This window comes from Labrus mixtus, chromosome 11 (genome assembly GCF_963584025.1).
Source record: "Labrus mixtus chromosome 11, fLabMix1.1, whole genome shotgun sequence".
Classification (NCBI taxonomy): Eukaryota; Metazoa; Chordata; class Actinopteri; order Labriformes; family Labridae; genus Labrus; species Labrus mixtus.
In genome coordinates this window covers 16,354,753-16,376,460 of record NC_083622.1, presented here as the reverse complement: position 1 = coordinate 16,376,460, position 21,708 = coordinate 16,354,753, and the positions used below count along the sequence as shown (strand labels likewise).

Below are 21,708 nucleotides of genomic sequence, written 5' to 3'. Positions count from 1 at the left end.
CATTCAACCTGCAGTACAAATACTAGTTATTGGTCGTCAGTGCTGTAATCGGGTCTGATCCAGATGAAGAGATTTACTGAGAGCAAACAGAGGAGCCTTTGTTTACATTTTTCCCTAGGAAAGTTTGCCAGTGAGCTGCACGTTAGCAAGATAAAAAAGAAGCAGGTTTTTCTTCAGAGATTTTTTACACACACAGGTACCACAGGACAGGATCAGTAGAGACCTGTAGAATCTCACAAAGGTTGCTGTTTATGCTGATGTTTTCTTTATTAAATACATAGCCAGACAAAGTTGTGTATATCAGAATCAGAAATACATCATGCCTTCCTATTCTGTTTCATGAAAATACAACAAGATACAGAATTGAGGTTTGAGACTTCCGATAGAGGATTACATCATCTTAAAGTGAGAGAGAGAGAGCTGATAATTCAAAGAAGCTTCCATTCAAAATATCAAAGCTTTCTAAATGATGTTGGTTTACTCGCTCAACAACAAAAACAGACAATTAAAAAAACAAACAAGGATTTGCAACAAGGAAGGCTTTATTTTCAACAAATGCATCCAAGCATTCATGGGACATTTCAGAAGACATCACATTATCGTTTCTCTGATTTCACACCTTATTTGGGGGGTATTTTCCCACTCAAATAAAAGCCTCCACAGAACAGTGCCTGCATAAATATAAAACATGACGTACTTTGGTAAATCTGCTCAGTCTTCTATCTTTTCCTCACTGAGCCACTTTTCTTGTCTGACTTTTGCTTCTTCACATCCTTCTTTCCTTTGGACAGATTCTCGTAAACGTCCTCTGTGTTTCTGGAAATAGAAAAAGCTGATTAGTGCTTTCATCGGTCCTGTATTTATTAATAAAGCGGTCACCATTCATTAGACACAGCTTAGTTAGAAGTGATTCTCAGACACTGGAGAGGTTAATTAACGAGCCATCTGCATGAGAACAGTTTTAAACAGAGCAACCAACCATGAATCAATCACTCAAAGCTGGCAGACATCTATTCAGCCCTGCAAGTGGGCCAAAGTTCACAGTGTTTGAGGGCTGAATTGTCCAGTGTCCTGTTTGATCTCTGCTGACTGCTTCATTTGAGTATTGCTCCGGTCGTACATGAGGGGTGTCCTTGCTCAAAGGTCACAAAAATGTATTCAAACAATAGACCAGAGATAGAGGTGGTCAAAATTAGGAGGCGCCAGAAACCCTGGCAGGTATATCGAGCAGCCCATGTAAAGAGGCTATAGTCCTCGAAGTGGGCAGGGTTCAATTCCGACCCTCGGCACTCTACTGCATGTCATTCCCTAATCTCTCTCATCCCGGTTTACGACCCTATCTTCTGTCCTCTCTCAAATAAAGGCATAAAGCCCCAAAAATAATCTGAACTAACTAACTTACTAATAAATAAAACATGAGAAATATCTCAACTTTATTTATATAGAACATCACACACAACACAGTCGATCCAAAGTGCTGAACAGCCCAGATATCTAAATGTCTTCGTTATGTGTCATGTTTTCAGTGATTCAAAGACAGTTTGAAATCCCATTCAATCGCTCTGAATGTAATTGTTATTACAGGAATGATAGAATCCAGCATTTTCTGGAGCTTGACCCGAACTAGAGACTATGACTCCTCTATAACAAAGCCTGTTTAAGACAGGACCGTCAGGCCTCTGGTACGCCTCTCTGTCTGTCCAAATAGTGGCAAAGCCTTTGTAACGCATCGCATGAAACAACAGGGGAGAACAAAGGTGAAAAGGTGAAGTGTATCAGCACCATGTGTGTGTAAAGCTCATGCTGTTTGTTGACATGTGATGCCTCTTTTGCCTCCACAACGGCGATGAAAAAAAGACACCAATATGAAGGTTTTTGTTGGGTGTAAAAATACTAAAGCGGAGAGACAGCAGCAGCTTTGTTACGGCGCTGTGGTGGATCCTCTGTGTGAAAAGGGTTTTATAATTCTGATCTGTGTGTAATCTGTTGATATGAATGAGTCATAAATATGTATTGAAGTGCCATAATAATTTACTGGAGTGCCGCTTTAACAACATAGAAATTATACATTTTCTCGTCTCTGCCTCGAGTGTCATGAAAACTCCTGCTGAGAAATGCTCTCAGAGATAAACGCTCAGATTGCCTCAGATGCCCTGCTATCCTGAACTGTTTCATGCCAGCATAAGCACCTTAATGGTTTCAAAACATTGGGACAAAGGCCTGCAGTGGAAAATTAGCCAGCTGGCTTACACTGGCACTCATTAACAGAAATGCTGATTAATGTGCTTTCCCCCAAAAATAAACAAAGCTGTGCTGGATTTAGATTGAGAGAGGACACTTAGCAGAAGCAGTGCTACTGTAGTGTGTGTGACAACAGGCTCTTTTTGTATGCAATACATTTCATAACAATTTATCTAAAATGTTTATATATATATATATATATATTTAGGGATGAGAAAAAATGTTGAAATCCAGGCAATCCATACGGCCGTTTTTGAGTAACTTCAGTCTGGACTATACTAAAAAAATTTAATTCTTAGAAATTGCGTCATGCTGATCCAGTTTTAGAGCTACCTGTAAAGAACAAGGTAGTAGTACAATCTGATAACATCATTCAATGTAGCAATAGCTCTGTGCTTCTTACAGTAATCAGATTTTATGCACGGGTTGGATTTAATTAATGGCCTTTAGCACCTTGAGGTCAAATCGGAACAGCAAACCGTGTTTTTTATATGAACATTATTTTATGACTCAGTGAAATGGTAAATAATGTGTGAAGGAACATTTGTTCATTGCAGTGTATTTTGGAGGTAAAAATCTAAATCATGAAACTTTCGTGGGGTCCATCTGTTACTTGAATGCATCCTCCCTCCACTAACACCTCCTTCTCTCTGACATGAGGCTAAAGACGCTGACTAAGTCATATTTTCTAAAAAGAAAGTAGGGCGACAGTGTGAGGTTCAGAGGGGCGATGTGAATGTTTGAGAGACATCCAATTTGCACGCACACACACACGCACACACACACACGTACACGCACGCACACACGCACACGCACGCACACACACGCACACACACACGCACACACACACACACACGCACACACGCACACACACACACACACACACACACATTTTGTGCCATACAGCCACACACACCGCCTCACTCACTTTGAGACCTTCCTGCTGGCTGGTTGGTGTTTGAGTTGCAGATTTCCATACTCTGTGTCAGCTTCCTGTGGAAGAGAGAAACAGAGACTTGTTCAGAGATGACTGGAGGATCTCTCAAACACAGAGCAGTCATATGGCTGGTGTTGTCTGTGTAAAAGGTTGTTTTCTTTTGTCTCGGGGTCAACGTTCACCAGTGATAACATATCATTCTGTTAGCATTCAACTAGGCGGTTCTGGTGTTCAAATCAGCAATCAAAAGTGCAAAGGCATATTGACACACATATCTCTATTTAGTTTGCTGTAAACGCTCCTGTCTTCCTTGTATTTATCCGTACTTCAGCCGAAAAAAAACTCTTATCAGTGGTGTATTCAATAGTCTGTCTTGGTGTTATTCCTGGATTTTCTGTGTTTGTTGCTCACCATGTAAGCACAGTCTTTGGCCTTGGTGGTCTGAATGTACTCAGAAACAGCCAGATAGATGAACTTGTACTGAGCTTCTGTCTGCACCATGCCAGAGCGCTGCTCTCGCACCATCTGGATGTATTTGGGGATGTCAATGTCACAGTCTAGACCTGCAGAGGGAAGCCAGATAAGAACATATTGGATGGAGGCAGCATGGGAAAAATCTAATCGTGTAGCTGTATTTGTAACGGTTGTGTTTTGTAGTCAATATAAACTGGTATTTAAAAAAAATGTTTTACCAATAGTGTCAATGGTCTCGATGATCATGTCAATCACCAAGATGGTGCCTGTTCGACCAATCCCAGCGCTGTAAACATTTACAGAGCAAACACAGTTAGTAACTATTTTCTTCATATAAAACAAGAGCTTCTAATTACAGGACTAAAGGTACTTATACAACTTCCAGTTTACAGCCAGGCCAGCAGCTCTGTTAAGCTGTGCTCAATCCTTAATCATAACCCCTAACATGCTGACACTGTCACAGTGAAAATGATACCACACTCATGTTTACCAGGTACAGTGTTAAATTAATAAAAAAATGTTCTGATACTGTTCTGGTGGACAAAACATTAAATCATGCTGCATAAGATGAGAAACAAGAATAAAAAGTACATTTTTCTGATGTAAAAAAAAATCTATATTCATAAAAGGTGAGTTAAAGTAGAAGAATATATCACTCTGCTTATCATTGTGACATATGAAACTTGTGACGTTGGGTTGTAAGTAAATGTTTTCCCGCTTTAAGGGGTCAAATGTCAAATGTCACAACAGTTGTGTTAAGAGGAACCCTGAGAGATCATGTTAGTGAGATTGAGACTGTGTTGTGAACATGCTAACATACCAAAAATACCTACACGAGCGTCATCAACAAACAGCACGCGGCCTCAGAATCCCTCACATCACACGGGCAAAATTCCAAATGGATAACCCGTCAGTTGATTTTAAAGCTTTTGTTCAGCTACTACTAATCTTAATCCTGAAAATATAATCACCTTAATCTAAAACTTCTGAGTGTTACATCCTGAGTTATGATTACCCAACCTGGCCTTGTTGTTATTTGTATCCAATGTCACACTAAAACAGATCTTTTACAGGAAGAACACATACTGTCTGTTTATTTTGAAGATTTATGATCCCTGAAACGTGATGTGAGCCACCATCTGGAAAACATTTTGTTAAACTGAGACCCTTCCCATCTTCAAATGAGATTTCACTTTAACTGAGAATATTTACTGTTTGGATTTGTCAGTGATGCATAGTGCACTGGTATATTTGATCCTTTTTACGACATCTTTAGTGACTGATTAATCAGTATTGTTTTTTCTAAAGAAGGCAATTACACCACCACAATATTATTATTATTATGTTTTTATATCATTATACTAGACCTTCAGCCGTGTCTCATGAAAAATGTGTGCTCCAGCCTTGTGGTACCTGCAGTGGATGATCATGGGTCCAGCATCGGGATATTCAGCCTGTTTGGTGTTCACTTGAGTGAGGAAGCTGAGGACGCCACCCGGCTCCTGAGGGACGCCATGGTCAGGCCAGCTCATGTACTGATAGTGCCAAATGGTACGAGAATGTTTAGGCTGTGAAAAAGAAAAGGGAAAAAATCTATTTAGAAATGTAATAATGTAGACAATCCTGCTTAAAGTTCAACCTAACAGGGCTGCAGAAGCAAACCTTGTCCAAAGGAGCCATCTCCAGAACTCGGACTTTGTAATCTGCAGCTTCCCTCTCTGACTGACACATCACCACGTATGGACCAAACTCGTTGGAGCTCTCAGGGTCGGGCCAGTACGGCACACATTTATTCTGAAATCAAGTCAAAAATAAATCAAGTTATTACAAACGTTATCTGCTGGGTTCACTTCATGTACATGTTCAAAGCTTTTCATCTTCATGTTGCTCTGAAAATATTCCTTTGTGTCTTATTGCACTGTTTAGGGGAACTCATCAAGGTGTTTGTCACAATGGGAATACATTGAGATTACTGAACTCCACCTAACTTTATAACTATGTCAACTCTAAAGGTCAGAAAGACACGGCATCTCAGGTCCTCTGGCAGGTTACATCAGATGTGGTAAAAGTATTCAGATTTGTATTTTAATTTAATTTAAAAAAATCAATACTACACAGTGAAAATACTCACATTCAAACTTACATCATTGAATTTGTTTGCATAATGCTTTAATGTTAATAATAATGTTTGTTCAAGGTAGCTCTTCTTCTCATTATGCTGTCAGGTGATTTAATCTACCACTAAACCTTCTGGTAGACCTTTATATGTTTGTTCTCGTCCAAAAAAAACTTTATTAAGCTTTGTTATAATTCATTTTACAGCTGATCCAAGAAGGGTTATTGTTCTATATTTCTATGAGAGGTGCGAGAGTTTTTACTACTTTGAAAGGGACACTACATCTTTAATCTTATCACACACATTTACAACACAAATCCCCAAATGTGGAAAGACACGGTTTTCACTGAACAGGAAAGGTGTGAACATTTGAAATCTGCTAGCAAACAAAAACTACAGATGTAAAAACAAACTTAGTGGAGTATAAAGTTGAATATCTCCTTCTGAGATGTTAGTAGTGTGTAGTAGTGAAATGAAGCAGTATGAAGTCGTGTACAATGGAAACACTGACTCTAGTATAGAACAATAATCTAAAACGTGTACTTACATCATACTCTGGTCTAAAAGGTTGAAAGTTAATATTTATGTTATCACCTTTTCATCATTTACATCCTCTAAACACTGAGACATAAAAGCTCACTGCTGTGCAGGTCTGTAATCAGACTTTTGTGTTGCAATTATTCAAATGAACCACTGTGGGCCTGAGGCCTTGGAAACCTTTCAGAGAAGAAAGACTTTAATGTCAACTCTGAGTGTGATATTTACTGTGCACCTGAATCAAATACTACAGGGAACTACAGGCCAGACTCTCCAATAAAGTGACAAACACTGTGTGACTCTTCAAAGAGGGAAGTTCTCTCTTGTTGAAATGTCATTAAAGGTGCAGAGAAATAACTTCAATACTTAGAGATATGAAGATGTGCTTAATATCCAAATCTGCTGTCATGAGTGTTTTGGTACTGACCCGGCCTTTCTCCACCTCTCTGGTTGTCATGACAATCACCCTCGTGTTCTCCTGCCAAACCATCTTCCAGAAATCGTTGACAGTTGTTGCAAGGCATCCCTGGGTGGCAATGTAAACTTTCTGATCTGCGGCCTCCCACAGGGTGTTCTACAAACAAACACACAACAATGACAGTGAGTTTTGTTTAATGTACTGATATCATTTTGTGATACTATGAAGTCGGGGACTCTGGAGACTTACTCTCACGTAGTTGGCATTAATGTAATCCGAACCTACGACATCAGGATCAGTGTCCTGCAGGATCACCCTGGTGTCATTGACTGGAGGAAACCAGAGGACGGAGGGAGGAAACCGTGGGTAAGATGCGGAACAAAAACGTTTGGTTAACATCAGTGCAATAAAAACTTTAATATACTCATAGGATTTGGTTAATTTAGATAATAGTGGTACTGAGAACATGAAAAACTCACAGGGAAGAATATTCTTGTATCTGTTTTTGCTCTTATTTTCAGGCCTCTGGCCCTCCTCTCGGCTCTTTTTCACCTTCGCCTCCAACTTTTGAAGAGCCTGGGGGGAGAAAGGGACATCGGTGTTATATACTCTGTTTCTACATATTCTCTGCACTGATATTACACTCTGATTTTATCCTCTAATTTAAACAGAATCTGTTTCTGTTCGAGAAAGTATAACATAAGTCAATCCAACTGTAACGTTATAGTCTGAATAGCACGCCATGACAAGGAGAGGATTTTTATATTGATGAATTAATTCATTTAATCAAAACCTCATAACAGATTAAAAGTGTTCAGAGGTTCTATGTTGTGTTTTTAATGATCAGTCTGGAGATTGTTTGTTGCAGCAGGTGCAGAAAACCTTGAAGCATTTCTTCCCAATGCAGTGCAGACTTTGGAAATGAATTGCACAACGTCCAGAGAACGGAGGTCTTGGTTTCCATCCTTCAAGATTACGAGAGAGGATAAGTAGGTGGGAATTATTCCCAGAAGGCCTTAGTGATTAAGAAAATACTAGTGACTGAGGTGGCATGTGCTGAAAAGCAAGCCAAAACCAACAACTTTAAAATAACTTAATCTAACTTTAAAAATATATGTGTCTGAAAAGCCCAGTTTGTATTGAGCTTCAGTTCGCTTCAAGCTGTCTTGTGTATGAAGACTATGAATTGCAATTTGTAATAAAAAAAATTCAGATCTCAAGATTTTATAGATTTAAAACATTTTATAAATTGTTTTTCTCTTTATCCCCACAGCAGTGTGTACTTTTGTGTATGTGTTTGCACTTACTCATGCTTACTTTCTTTGCTTTTTATATTGAGTATGTCCCCGTTGTTGTCATGTTTATAACTTTAATTTTGTTTTCCATTTTAAGCACATTTGAGTTAACTTGTCATTAAATGTGCAATATGAAAATACATTTTCTTTGCCATTTTTAAGCCAAACAACCTGCAACTGATTTTAATTAAATGTCTCATTTCCTCTCAGTGAAAGTGTTTTTTTAGTTGCATAATGACAGGTGGTCAGCTTGAACCCACCCTGCTTTAAAGCCTGCTTAGGAACATTATGTTATACCGTGACAATTAAAGTGACATTTAGGGTATTCCCCCACCACAAGATGACAGTATTTATCACTCTAGGGTTTCTATCACTGTGACGAGTTTAGAGGCTTATAAATGTTTGTAGTTTCTTAGTAACGAGATGATTGATGTATTACAGAGGTTCTTATACCACAGATAAAGCATCATGGTGAGAAGCAGTTGTATTGAACATATTCAAGGCTGTTGGCTCAAATCTTACGTCAAACTCTTCCCAGAAGCCCGCCTTGCTCTTCTCTCCCTCGCCCTCCTTCAGCTGCTGTGCGGTCTCATCCAGCTGTCTCACTCTGTTGTCGATGTCTGCTGCGTTCACTCTGGTGGAGTAATACGGCTGCAAGGAAGACAGAAACAAAGAGATCAAAAGTAGATAAATATTATAACAGAGGTGAAATAATACAACCATGAATATAATGCACAACATTATCATGTCCACGTTAAGAGACACTCAGAGGTGTTATATTTACTATCTGTGTGCTGTGCATCTTACCTTTTAAAATAATCCACAAAGAGAGTTTTTATTTCATTTACAGCTTACTGACATTCACTTTGTTGACTTTGTGCAATGAAATGACATCTGAATTATTCCGTCACATCACATAAAATCCAGCTCACCTGTCTTAAATGCACCCAGTTCCCCGACATCTCCTCGATGCCTTTGCGTTTGTAATATTCCACCAAGTCTGTCAGTGTGTCAAACAACTCTGAACATCCCACTGTGTACCTGTCGTTCTGGACACACACAAAACATACAACATATCACACAAAACATACAACATATCACTCAAAACATACAACATATCACTGAGGTATATTTTCTGATGAGGATACAGAAAAAGCATTGAAAATAAAAAATAAAAAATGACCATGCCACAAAATTCAAACAAGACTAATTTGATATAAAAAAAAAAGGATAAGCAGATATTTGTTAAGTGAAGCCCCTTTAATGTAAATGGAAATACATCTTTGTAATGAATTTATTAAAATATTTTTGTTAAAGAAAACAGCATGATAGCTCCAAAAATGTTCATTAGTGAATAACATAAACAAACACACACAATTAAAAAGACAGCCGGAGTTATATTACCTGTATGTATGTAGGAAAAAGGTCATTTTTTTGTGGTGGAAATTTTCAAGAACTTATGTTGAAGAAATAACGCTTTACGGGCCACAAGATTCATTTCCTGCATGCAACAGGTGTGACTGTAAACGTATATATCTCACAGATTTAGTCGCGACTGCCGTGAACAGACTCTGAAGGGAGAGCAGAGTACAGAAATTTCACCTGATCTTTGCCACGTGTTCATAAAAAGGCCTTTGTGACCCTTCCAGTAATCTCACATTAATCTTCTGCACAAAAACAATGGCTCCCATTTAAATGAGGCCTGAGCGCTGTTTTCTATGAGGTGAACCACTGCTAAAAATAAAAAATGCAAAGACGTGATGAGGTCTGTGAAAATGAGAGGTGCTGTTGAGCGGTGGTTGATGAACACGTCAGAAGATGATTATTATGGTTTCAGGTCTTTTGTAGTCAGGGTTTTGTACCTGATGGGCATGTGAACATGTTTTTACATTAATTAACAATATCAGAGCTGCAACTGCTTTTATTGAATAAATCAGGGGACGTGAAAATTTATCAAAGAGCTGATTCTATACTCTGAAAGCAAAGAACTAATCAGATACAAAGCACTCATTTCATGCACATATGTAAATGGACTTGAGCTTATATATCGTTTTTCTAGTCTTCCGACTACTCAAAGTGCTTTTACACTGCATGTCACACCCACCCTTTCACACACTGATGGTAGTGATCGCTATGTAGTATCATCCATCAGAAGTAACTAATCCCATTCATACACCTCCGAAGCAGCGGGAGCGTATCTGTATCTCGCACTCCACACAAATGCAGAGTAACACACTGAAACAAGTAAAAGCCCCACCTGACACATGATCTTGATGTGGGAGACCCTCTTTCCTCCGCTTTTGCTCTTCTCGTCTGTCAGAACCGACAGAACAAAGTCTCCAGGTTTGGACAGCGACTCTCGGACGAGAAATGTCCCCGGATCATCTCGAGCACCGAGCAGTTTCTCTGCATTGGGCCCGGACAGGTGACCGTGGTACCACCTGAGACACAAGAAGCAAGAAGGTGTACGGGTTAGTTCTAAAGACAGTCTTGCCCTGAGGTTATGTTGAATGCTGAGAATATTAGAACTTCATGAATCTTATGGAACGATAATTCAGACTTAAACAGAAAAATATTCTATCATTTCATCTTTGCTTATTTATTATTCATAAGTGTAGTAAGTGTGTATTTTGATCGTGTAGGTAAATTTACAACGGAGGATTAGGGCCACGTTAAAAAAAAATTAAATAAAATTGTAAATTTACGAGATTAAAGTCGTAAATTAGAACTCTTAAAGTCTTTAAAGAATAAAGTTGTTATTTTAGTCTATTTCAGAAGAGCAGCAGCATCCTGTTCTCAAATGACAAACATGGAGCATCTTGTCCTAAAGGTTTCACTAATAAGGAAAGAGGATACTTCCTTGTGTAGTCGGTAAAAACAGTTAGTTCAAGAGAAGTTTTCACTTCAACTTGCAAGAACTTGTTTATCTGTAAAATGATGAACAGGACACAAACTGTCTCTGCACATGAGACACTTTAACAAGGCAGACCGATAACAGACACAAATAGTTGTGTTGTTTACTTATGCAGATATGAAACTACACATGCTTTTGGCACATCATCATCTTCACATCGTCATAAAATATCAGCACCGTGAAAAGATACTGCAAGAAACTGTGGCTTTTCCGAAGAAAGAAGCACACTGACTTGGAGGAAGTTGTCTGCAGAGGAAAATACTTTAAGAGTTCTACTTTCATTCATTTAATTTTCGCGCAGGCTGGTCTCGAACTCGTTAATTTAATAATTTAATCCTCTGTCATATAAATTAATGCAGCGATCAAAAGAAAAAGGTGTCTTTTTTTTTCTTGTGATGTCATCAGTCTGTGTGCAGCTGTGACACATTACATCTTATGTAGCAGAGTCTGAATTATGAACATGTGTCTATAAAAACTTTAAAAGCAATGAAACTGTGAAACTATTAAAAGGCCTCTTCAAAGAAAACAGCCGGCCTTTTTAAAATATATTTTTAAACTCTTGATAAATGTCCTTTACATGTCCAAACTCTTTTTTCTTAATTCATTTATTAATTAATTGACTTTCACGACTCGCGACTATATCAGCTCATTAAAGATGAACGGTTGCTGACACTCACTGATGTGGTCGCACTGGGCTGTTGTGTGAACAGTTCTCTGAGTAGAAATAGAAAGCCACGACGGAATCAGGCACGTTAGGTGAAGGGTTTAAAATTGCATGTTCAGAAGTTGCTGTTACACGCAGATGATATTTCTGTTCACTGTCAAACTCTATTTGTGTGTGTGTTTGTGTTTGTGGAACGTGTGTGACTTGGTGAACGCAGCCTGTGATCGGGTTGGGCTGTGACTTAATTTTAGGCACAGTTCTCGATTTCTTCTGCTGAACTTCCTGCTTTGCGGTTGGAAAATTTCTGATGACAGATTTCGTGGCTGAAAAGGACAAAGTATTTATAGACTGCCCCCCCCCCCCCCCCCCCGTGCACCATCCACAGATACCCCCCCTGCACCACCACCACCTCCCTCACCCCACACTGCTCTAGTTAAGCCTTCTGCACACGCTTTACCACTTTTTTTTTCTCCGTTTTTTGGTTTGCTTATTTATCAAATCACAGTTTATGCTTTTATAGCAATGTGTAAACTGTGTGTAATATATTTAGAGCAACTGATATTGTGCACCACATGATGGTTTTTCGATAACATCGGGTAAGCAAAAGAAAAACAGAAAAAGGTCGTTTCTGTGCACAATTGCAGAAGTTTGCAAGCAGTACGTGCAGAGGAAAAACTGTGCAGGAAAAACTGCAAAGTATTTAAACATGTTTAAGAGAACAATTCAACCATGCATAAGCTAAACTAACTAATAATGCTGTCAGTATGGGAGGCTATATGTGAATTAACTTATGACACAATGGCAACCAGATAATGACCTGAGAATAGTCCTCTTCTTTTCTGAGAAGTGATGAGCTCTCAGAAACTTAAGAACAAATGCAAACACAGGCTGACCTGGTGAGGTGTTGATTATAAAACTGTGAGATTACGGTGAGATTAGGGTGTGATGAGGAAGACAGCAAGTGAGCAAGAACATGATAGAGTGTGCAATAGAGGAAGATGAGAAGGGTCTGGCCACTGCTTTCAAAAGTGTCAAAACTTAAAGTTTCCAACCGCAGCAACAAAAGGGAAGTTAAACAACTGACAGAGAGAGAAGGACGGGGGGGGGGGGGGGGGCAGAGGGTAGCGCTTCAAGCTACAAGTTACACACACACACACACACACACACACAATAGAAAAGTAGTGTCCTTAATAACGTTTATTTATCACTATAGGTAAGACATTAACCTACTTTTAGCAGCCTACAGTGGCACAGTGCATTAACAACATAACACCACCTACAGTGTGAGATGCGCAATGTGAGAAATTTAGAATAAAACGTCAACATCACAGGTTCATTAAAAACCTGCTGTAGACAAACAGAAACTAGATTTATTTGATCAGATTAGCCTTTGATGTTGAGGACGCTGCACGCGGACACAGATGTCACAGAAGATTAAATATAATAGAACTATACAGCGACCACACTGCTGTTATTAGCAAACAGATGCTACAAGATACTGAGAGCTCTGAAGGGTTTTCAAGCTACAGTAAATCTAGATGAAAGAGCAAATGGTCAAAACTCTTGTCGCAGAAAATAACAGTGTTGTTCAACGAGACGTATCACGATTAAATACATTTCAAAATCAACTACATTTGGCATATGTTTAGTCATAAGTCCGGTACTGAAATATTTTATTAATACAGTAATTACCATAAAAACCCAAAACGTTTAGGAAAATGTTTCTATAAATTGGAATATAAACTAACAGCAGTAATATTTTACATGCTACAAAATCTTCTAATAAAATTCCATTTTGTTTTAAAGGGTTGAATGTACAATATTGATTTCCACCGTGACCACTAACTACAGCTGACAGACAGCCAGTAGAGAAAATGTCCTGAGGTAAAAAGGATCCATACTTCCCCTGAGGATTAGAAGGGGAGTAAATGAATGAAAGAAGCAGGTTCTCACGTTAAATATGGAAATGCTGCTGTTTCCTTTTTCTGGAAATGACTTGTGAAACCTTTTGGCAATTTGACAGTCACTCTGCAGAGAACATGTGCAAACTAAGACAGCAGGTTTTTGTTTTTAGCCCACATTATTCAGCTGAAGAGAGAAAGTTTCTCTGTACTCCTAAATCTGGATTTAGCATGTGCATGAACGAGCTTAAATTAGGGATTTCAGAAGTAGTTTGGAGATGCATCTTACAAATGTGCAGCTATACTGACCTTCTCCAGATAAGTAGGAGATCTCTTTTTAAGCAGCTAAATCAGTGAAATGTGTTGTATTTTAGTATTTGTGGACTATTTTGGATTAAAATGAGAACCTACAAGTTTCGGTAATTTGACTTCTTTGTGGTAAATCCTGATCAGATACCTGTTATTTCCTGTTATTTAAGTCTTACAACATGTCTGGAGGAGATCATAACTAAAAAAAAAAATGTAGCAGTAAAAGTAAAAATACATTTACAGTAGTCTCATGAATTGGAAACCTCCAAGAAAACCACAGGTGTAAGCCCCGAGCTGCAGCACTGAGGCAGAGAGAAGAATGAAGCCTCGACAGCTGTGGGCTCTTTTTGTCTTGAATGTGGGTGTTTGTATTCACTGACTCACAATCTGACAGAGATGCTATTACACCAGAATTATTCAAAAGCAGCTTCAAATGAAAACACTCTCCCACCCCAGAGGAAAATGTTTCAACACGACGGAATATCAAACCTACAAATGGGACTAATTAACCCCAGGAAACTAAATGTAAGAGGAAATAGTGATCGTCAACTAGTCGACTGAAGTTCATTTAACCACCTAATAAAGCAGTGTTACACATAGTGTACGAGGAGGCGGCTCAGAGAAGTCAGAGGGGGGTTAAAGAGCGAGGGTGGAGGTAAGAGTGAACCCACCTCTCTGTGGTGGGGTCAGAGCAATTCAGGGGGTATTTGAGCTCGATGACGGTGCCATCTTTGTCCTGCAGGATGCCGTTCTCTGCCGTGTAGTACTCAACCAGCTCAGACAGGGTGGCAAACTTCTCCCCACCGTATAGGTCGTAGAAGTCTCCTGTGTTTTGGATGCGGATGTGGGTCACCAGCTCGGCCACCCTGAGGAGAAAAGCCAGCAGAGTCACGCAAACAGTCAAATTATCCCTGACAAAAACGTTCTGATGACAGTAAAGAGATTATCTCCATGTCTGGAGTTTGTAGTTACTAAAGTTAAAACAACACATTAATGTTTCTTCAACCTTTCAGGCTTCAGACGCCAAGACACACAGATTGTTTTTCAACAGTTTTAGGACATGAGTTAAGTCTTCACTGAGCATTATTGATGCACTACAAAGTGTATTATCTGTAATTGTCCGCCACAAACATGTGAGCCTTCAGTATTTCACAGACTGCAATAAATACAGAAGCATTCTGTCTGGTTTTATCTGAGTTATGAAAGAGCTTTTCTCAACTAATTTGGTTTCCTCTAATAATTATGGACCAGGAAGTGCAATAGTGTGCTATAAACTATAACCATGCCAGGAGAAGGAAAATACAAGATTAGGTAAAATATTAGTAAACGTATAATGAGTCATGATTCTTGCGGGTTTTCTAAGTTTGTATAATCTCAGAGAAAATGCCAGTATTGACACATACCTGTTTGTAACAAAGCAAATTCATGACGTTAATGCAGATTTGAAAAGTTCCAGTGCACCTGATGTGTTTGTCCTTTGGACATGTACAAGAACATGTAAGTGCTGCTAAGTGTTGTTTCACTGTGAGGGTCAATGACGATATCTTTTCTTTTTCTTTTACTTTTTGAGCTTTCAGTTACCAAAGATGTAACTACACGGCTACTTGAGAACAAAACATCAACACAGGAATAGTAATAATCGTTTTTTTACGTTTTTATTTTTGTATCTCTGTGGTGCACTGGCCTTAAAAAGATATACGATACGATATGTCAGCAATAGATAAATAACTGAATTAATACACACAGTGAATGTAACTGCTGAAGTACACATGCACAGTTACTTATTTAAACATTGAACTTTTTGTAGTAGACTGCTGAACTGAAATTGAAGGACTGGGGACGAGGCTTAATGAATGAGCTCAGGCTATGAATGCTGTTGTGTGTGGTAACGGTTTACTTGCTCCATACTTGTCTCTATACAAATAAACGTGAAATAGAAAAAATGGAAAAAAATTCAGACGATTCAGTGAGTCCAATACGACATTTCATCTATTGATTTCAAATGATGATATTTTAAATTATTAGCAAATACTTGATCATTCTGAAAATATGTGTATTTCTTTGTATTCCTTCAGATTGTGAATAACAACCCATATATGTTTTTATGCTAAATAAATGAAGCATCATCAAAAGGATCTGTAGCAATAACACATTTCTACAAGGTCATAACCACAAGGTGCAGTGGAAAGTTTGATCGACGTCTCTCTAAAGTTGTGGAAACGTTTTGTGAGAAATCAGTTAAAGATTAAAAGCAGATAATCAATTCAGGAGTTCTTATGAGGAAATAAAGAATCAAATTCATTAAATTAGGTTGATTTATGAAAAATAAAACATTAAAGGTAGATTCCCAGTATTTGCAGCAGGGTTTGCAGAGCGGAACAAGATGTCTTTTTTTTTTGCCATGTATCTTCTGCATTAAGATTTATTAGTAAAAGGAGACATGCGGTTTGGCTTAGAGCACAACTGAAAAGGAATAACAATTTTGATTTCTTCTCAGCAGGTTGGTTAGGACAGGTAAAGATAGTTTTGCAGACATAATCACCTGACAGACAGTGAGAAATCTCCCACACTTTTCTTGCTGGGTCGGGCTAAAAAGCTGCCATGTATGCCTCGGTTCTTGAGCATTTCCTCGGCCTGCAGGCCTGTGATGTCTCTGTGGAACCACCTGCAGTGACACACATGTACAGAGTCAAGAAAATAACCAACAGACGAGACTCGTGTCAGATAAAGAATAGCACATACACATTTATAAACACTGTTGTGCGAGCTGGAACACAACACGAGCAAAGATATTTGATGGACAAAATACAAAAAAAAAATAGTAAATAAAGTATTTTTTGCAGAAACTTAACTGTAGTATTTTTAGTAGCGACTTGTTATCAAGTTAATTTCCAGATGCACGTCCAATCAGAGTGTTTTCAATTCATCATCCAGTCTACTAATAACTGATTTTTATATATCACTCATTATATTCTGGTGAAATAGTTGTTAATAAAAGACTACCTTTCCATCTCTCTCAATTCTTCTGTGTTTTTTTAAACCGTAAAACGTCTCTTTTAACTCATCACTCTGGTGTTTTTTAACTTGTTGCATTTGTCTTCATGTTGGTTAGTATCACTGACATTCAAACAAATATTCAAAACAGTCTATTTCTTTAACTATGAAGTCTGCATCCTTTACTGTGCGGGTTTATGAGCAATGAAAGCTTTGATCAAAGCCTAGAAAAAGATTGAATCACAAAAGAAGTGTAGAAACCTTCATTTTAAGAGCGCGATCGACACCATTACCACAGGGCCACGGACGGCGCACGAGTCGGAAATCAATTCCACAGAAACATCACACATATTAGATATTTTTACAACTATAATACGTATAAAAAGTAAATTCATCCTTTCATCAACAACTTTGAGCTAAAGTTTTCCTAATATACTCTTACAAATGAGTTACTGTGACATGGCACCATTCGTTCTGACTGAGTATCTACTATGTTATCTGTTCCTGGAGCTTTTATCATTTCATATGCAATTAGAATAAGTATGCTATGGTCAAGCTCGGCTCACAGCCTCTGAACTGACACCCCCCCCAAAAAAAAAAAAAAAAAAAAAGTTTTTTTCTTAAATTTCAATGATACAAAATTTAAATATTCATCACCCAAATGTAGAAAAGATGGATATATCTCTTTCCAACAGTTTCCATGTTACACAGCCTTCAACTTTTAAATGTGATATTTAATAAATCTGTTATAAATGTCTCAACTTGTTGACAATGAATCTGAATAGATTTGTCTCGCAGTTTTAGGGTTAGATAATGCAACGTAAAGTTTGAACTGTTCCAAAATACATCTTTATAGACAGTTAACCACACTTTTTTTCAATAATTAGTTTGAGGTTGAAGAGGCGATGTGATTCTCTTTCTACTTCTGCTTGCCGCACAAGAGATTGTATACAATGAATGCTCGTGCTCATTCAAAGGATGAAGGACAGACTGAAGGTAAAGAGGCCTTTGAAAGGACCTTTAAAGAGCTTGATCAACATAACACTTAAATATCATTTATGACATTTTCTTTATGCAAACAGACAGAGCATCAGAAATCACATGATAAGAGGAACAGAGCAGGACGAGTCGACAGCTGGGGAAAGAAAGAGAAGGAGGAATGGAAACAGAGAAGTTGTCATCACGCCTTGCAGAAAGAACACAACAAGAGTTGACTAATGGAGCATGAAGCTGTCCGGTGGGGGGCTTGACTCACCGAACCATGTTGTCTCTTCACTTCTTCTGGGACCAAGAGAAGGAGAGTGATCGGTGAGTGTCACTTCTTCCTGCACATGTTCACACTCAGAGGCATAAGTACAGTATTTCTAGCTCTAGTTTTACAAAGAATCAGCCAGGTCCCAATTACTTCCTCACTTTACAACAGCATACTCGCTATGATACAAACAACTCGCTGTAATTTCAGCTTTTCCTCTTTTATAAACGAACTTTACCTCTGACACTCACATATATATTGATCTGATACAAAATCCTTCAGCTCTATCTCTGAACTAAAATCCACAAAACAACCGTCAAACTACCCGCTCTCAACCTCCCTCTCCTCCCTCCAACCAAATCTCTTTCTACCCAACCCCTCTCTGTCCCAATAGAAAAGCAGGCAAACACTTACTCTTCTCAGCTGCCTCTGGAAACAACTGACAGTCACCGAGATGCCTCACTTGTATACTCGTCTGCGCCTCCTCCCTCACTCGCTCTCCCCTTCCTTCCTTTTTATGTCTCCTTTCACAAAATAGTGAAAGCAAGACAGGAACCAAAATAGCTGACAGGGCCGGAATTCCTCAAACAGATAGACACTCAGTGTTTTTGTTTGTTTGAGAGACAACCTAAACAGGAACTCATCATATTAAAATGCAGAGTGTCTTTAAACTCTGGAGACTTGCTCTCGGATGCTCCAACGCATAGATTTCTTGACAAACACTCAAACAATGAAGCAGCTCAGGTAGTGATAATGGTTCCATGCAGCAGTAAATCATGAGCGAGAGAGTCTGTGCTGTAGTTCCACCATGTTTGAAGGAACAAAAAAAAAATCCACAAATGTAAAAGCTTCATGAAAAAGCCCACACTGCTTTTGAGTCAGCTACATGTAAAGCTTTCCCCTCAGTCTGCCCACCTGTCTGCTACTATTGTTGTCTGTTTGCGCTTTACTTCCAGGTGTGTCTGAGTCTGTGTGTGTGTGTGTGTGTGTGTGTGTCTGAGTCTGTGTGTGTGTGTGTGTGTTTGAGTCTGTGTGTGTGTGTGTGTGCGTGTGTTTGGAGCGCAAAAAAAAAGGTCAAAGTCACAGAGCACTTCCTTATTTGCACTTCAACCTTCCCCACTCTATATATACATGTGTGTTTTTGTGTGTGAGAGTGCTGCTCTCAGCTGGTAAACCATTTGCAACTGTGCACTCGTTATCAAATTACTGAAGCAGAAAAGCTCAAACTATGAGGGAAGACCGGTCTGAAGCATAAATCTTTCAACTTGTGTAGAATTTTTCTAATGTTGCTATCAAAAGAAGTATTTAGAGTCTTGTTAAGAGGCACTTCATGCATCCAATTTCCTATAAAGAACACTCTGCAGAAACAGCATGTGAAGTCACATTTTACAACCTTTGAAACAAACTGGGACAAATGCATTTAACTTGCAAATTGTTTTCCTCCAAGTGGTATCAGTGTATCTTTATGTTTTGAATTTATGAAAACTACAGTATGTCAGTATTGGTCCACTGCCAACATCATTTACTTCATTCAACTCTAAGAAGAGCAGTTTGACATTTTAAAGGTGAAAGGGAAAGTTTTTTTTAAAGCTACCCGCTGCTGTATGTTTTACAGCAGCGGGTAGCTCCAGCCAGCCTGTTCTCTCACACTCTGCATAGACAGACACACACACACACACACAGAGTACTGCAGGTGTCATTTATCGTGGTTAATAGTCGCTACAGCAGTGTGCATTATACTCAACACTAACATGTCGACAGTCGACTCTGGTTTTTCTTGCAGAGCAATGTGACAACAAAGATGTTTCTTCTGGCTTTGCAAGTATTTCAATGTTGTGACTGTGGTTGTGACACATCAGACAGTTTGCAACGCACTGAATTGTGTCTGTTCAGATACATGTACTGTACATGCTCTGTACCTTTAAAACATGACAGTAATGGTAATGGTGCCGACAGGGATTACACAAGCCTGTATGTGATGAGGGCGTCATAGACTGAACAGCCCCGGCTGTAAGAAAAGCCTTTAGAGTATACATGTTACGGGGTCCAGAATTTCTTGCTACGCACCGGAGAAGTGAAGAAATTAGTCAGTTAATCATCCCATTCACTGCTTCCTTCTTCTTACATGTTAGAATCTGCTTCTTCTCTCTTGTTTTAATCTGTAAAGTGATTTTCTGTCATTTTGAGGCTGTTTAAGATTTGGGAAACTGATTCAGTCGCACTTCTCTAAAATGTTATTCTGAGCGTCCTTTGGTCATGTTAGGTGTTAACAGTGAGATGACAATATTTACATTTTTGTACCGTTGACTACTTTTCATGCAGCTTCCTGGTAGTGAGACTCTTGAATCTTTCAAGTTGTATTAAGCTGCTGTGGACAACCGTAAAGCTACGGGGCTCTATGACCAAAACTGAATTGTCATGCCTGTTTCATGACAAACAGGAAAGCATTTAAGTTTAGTGTTAAGAACCCAAAACATGATCAAAAACAATGTTAATATATATGGCACTATTGTAATATAAAAGTTTGTGTTCAAATATTTTAGAAAACTCTAATATTAGGTTTATTTTATTTGTAGAACGATATATTGAATTATTAAATCTGCATCTGGATACTCATTTAATCACAACTCCTGAGTTATTGCAAAGGTAATTATACAAAAGAAAGCACTTAAACATTTACTGTACTTTACACAACAGTGGATACTCACCCACAAGACATGGTCGGGCCCCTTGCAGTCGTGACTCAGTCTTGGCTCTTCTGCACTCTGGATGTGAAGACTCCAAATGTGTCTTGTTGTTTATAAAGATGGTCAGTATGTTTCTTCTTCCAAATATCCACACTCACACTCAGAGTCAGGTTACATTGACAGCCACTCCAGGTCTGCTCCCTTTGTTTTTTTTGTTACTGTCGAAGTTCACTTGTGCTCAGCCTCACTCTGAATTAGCCTCTCTCTCTGTTGATAAGATATCAGGCTTCATTACCAGCACAGCCGATCCTCCCGCCCTGTAATTTACTACAATTTCCTTAATTGTCCAACTATCTACAGTAAAAAAATGTGCCTGTTCCTTCCTTCTTCTGCTTCTCGCCCTGCTCTCCCTCTCACGACCTCTTCCATGTGCAAAGACTCTCCGGCTTTTCCATCCGGCTACGCAAAATCAACATTTGCATCAGTGTATACGATACCTCGTCTTTTAAGGTTTTCATGCAAAGCACATCACACTTTTTCATTTGAACAGATAGTCGTCTGAACAGACATTTGCATCTACGTAGTTATTCTATTCTTATAGAAAGAGAGGTATCTAACAAAAGAACATAAATTTAACAAATGTAGGGGTTAGTGGATGTTTTGAGACTGACACTCACAACCAACAATTCTTAAACCATTAAAGACTAGAAGAGAGATAAACACATTTACAAAAAAAAAAAAATCTGCAAAACATTTTCAAACACACTAAGTTCATCCCCTCCCGAAGAATGAATGTAGAGGAGTGTTCAAACTGTTCTGGCATTAAATGATGTTATGGATTATGTTGCATTTATCATTGTCACATCATTGAACATACTTCAGGTTGAGCTGGAGAATTTAAGTTTGAAGCTAACGAAGCCAAACGATGAAAAAACCCTGAAGTTAAATTCATCATAAAGAGAACATGAC

The 21,708-nt window shown here is 38.6% G+C and overlaps 1 protein-coding gene across 1 annotated transcript; it reads right to left on the bottom strand.

Moving 5' to 3' along the window:
• Window positions 1–524: 524 nt before the first annotated feature.
• Window positions 525–21,074, bottom strand: ptpn6 (protein tyrosine phosphatase non-receptor type 6). Its single transcript, XM_061049252.1, has 15 exons — window positions 20,761–21,074; window positions 16,349–16,471; window positions 14,478–14,672; window positions 10,276–10,459; window positions 8,951–9,067; window positions 8,541–8,669; window positions 7,203–7,299; window positions 6,973–7,052; window positions 6,733–6,879; window positions 5,315–5,446; window positions 5,066–5,220; window positions 3,871–3,938; window positions 3,590–3,741; window positions 3,170–3,234; window positions 525–816 (listed from the first exon to the last, which is right to left on the bottom strand). The coding sequence occupies exons 1-15, from the start codon at window positions 20,769–20,771 to the stop codon at window positions 720–722; spliced, it is 1,752 nt and encodes a 583-aa protein (XP_060905235.1). The 5' UTR covers window positions 20,772–21,074; the 3' UTR covers window positions 525–719.
• Window positions 21,075–21,708: the final 634 nt, after the last annotated feature.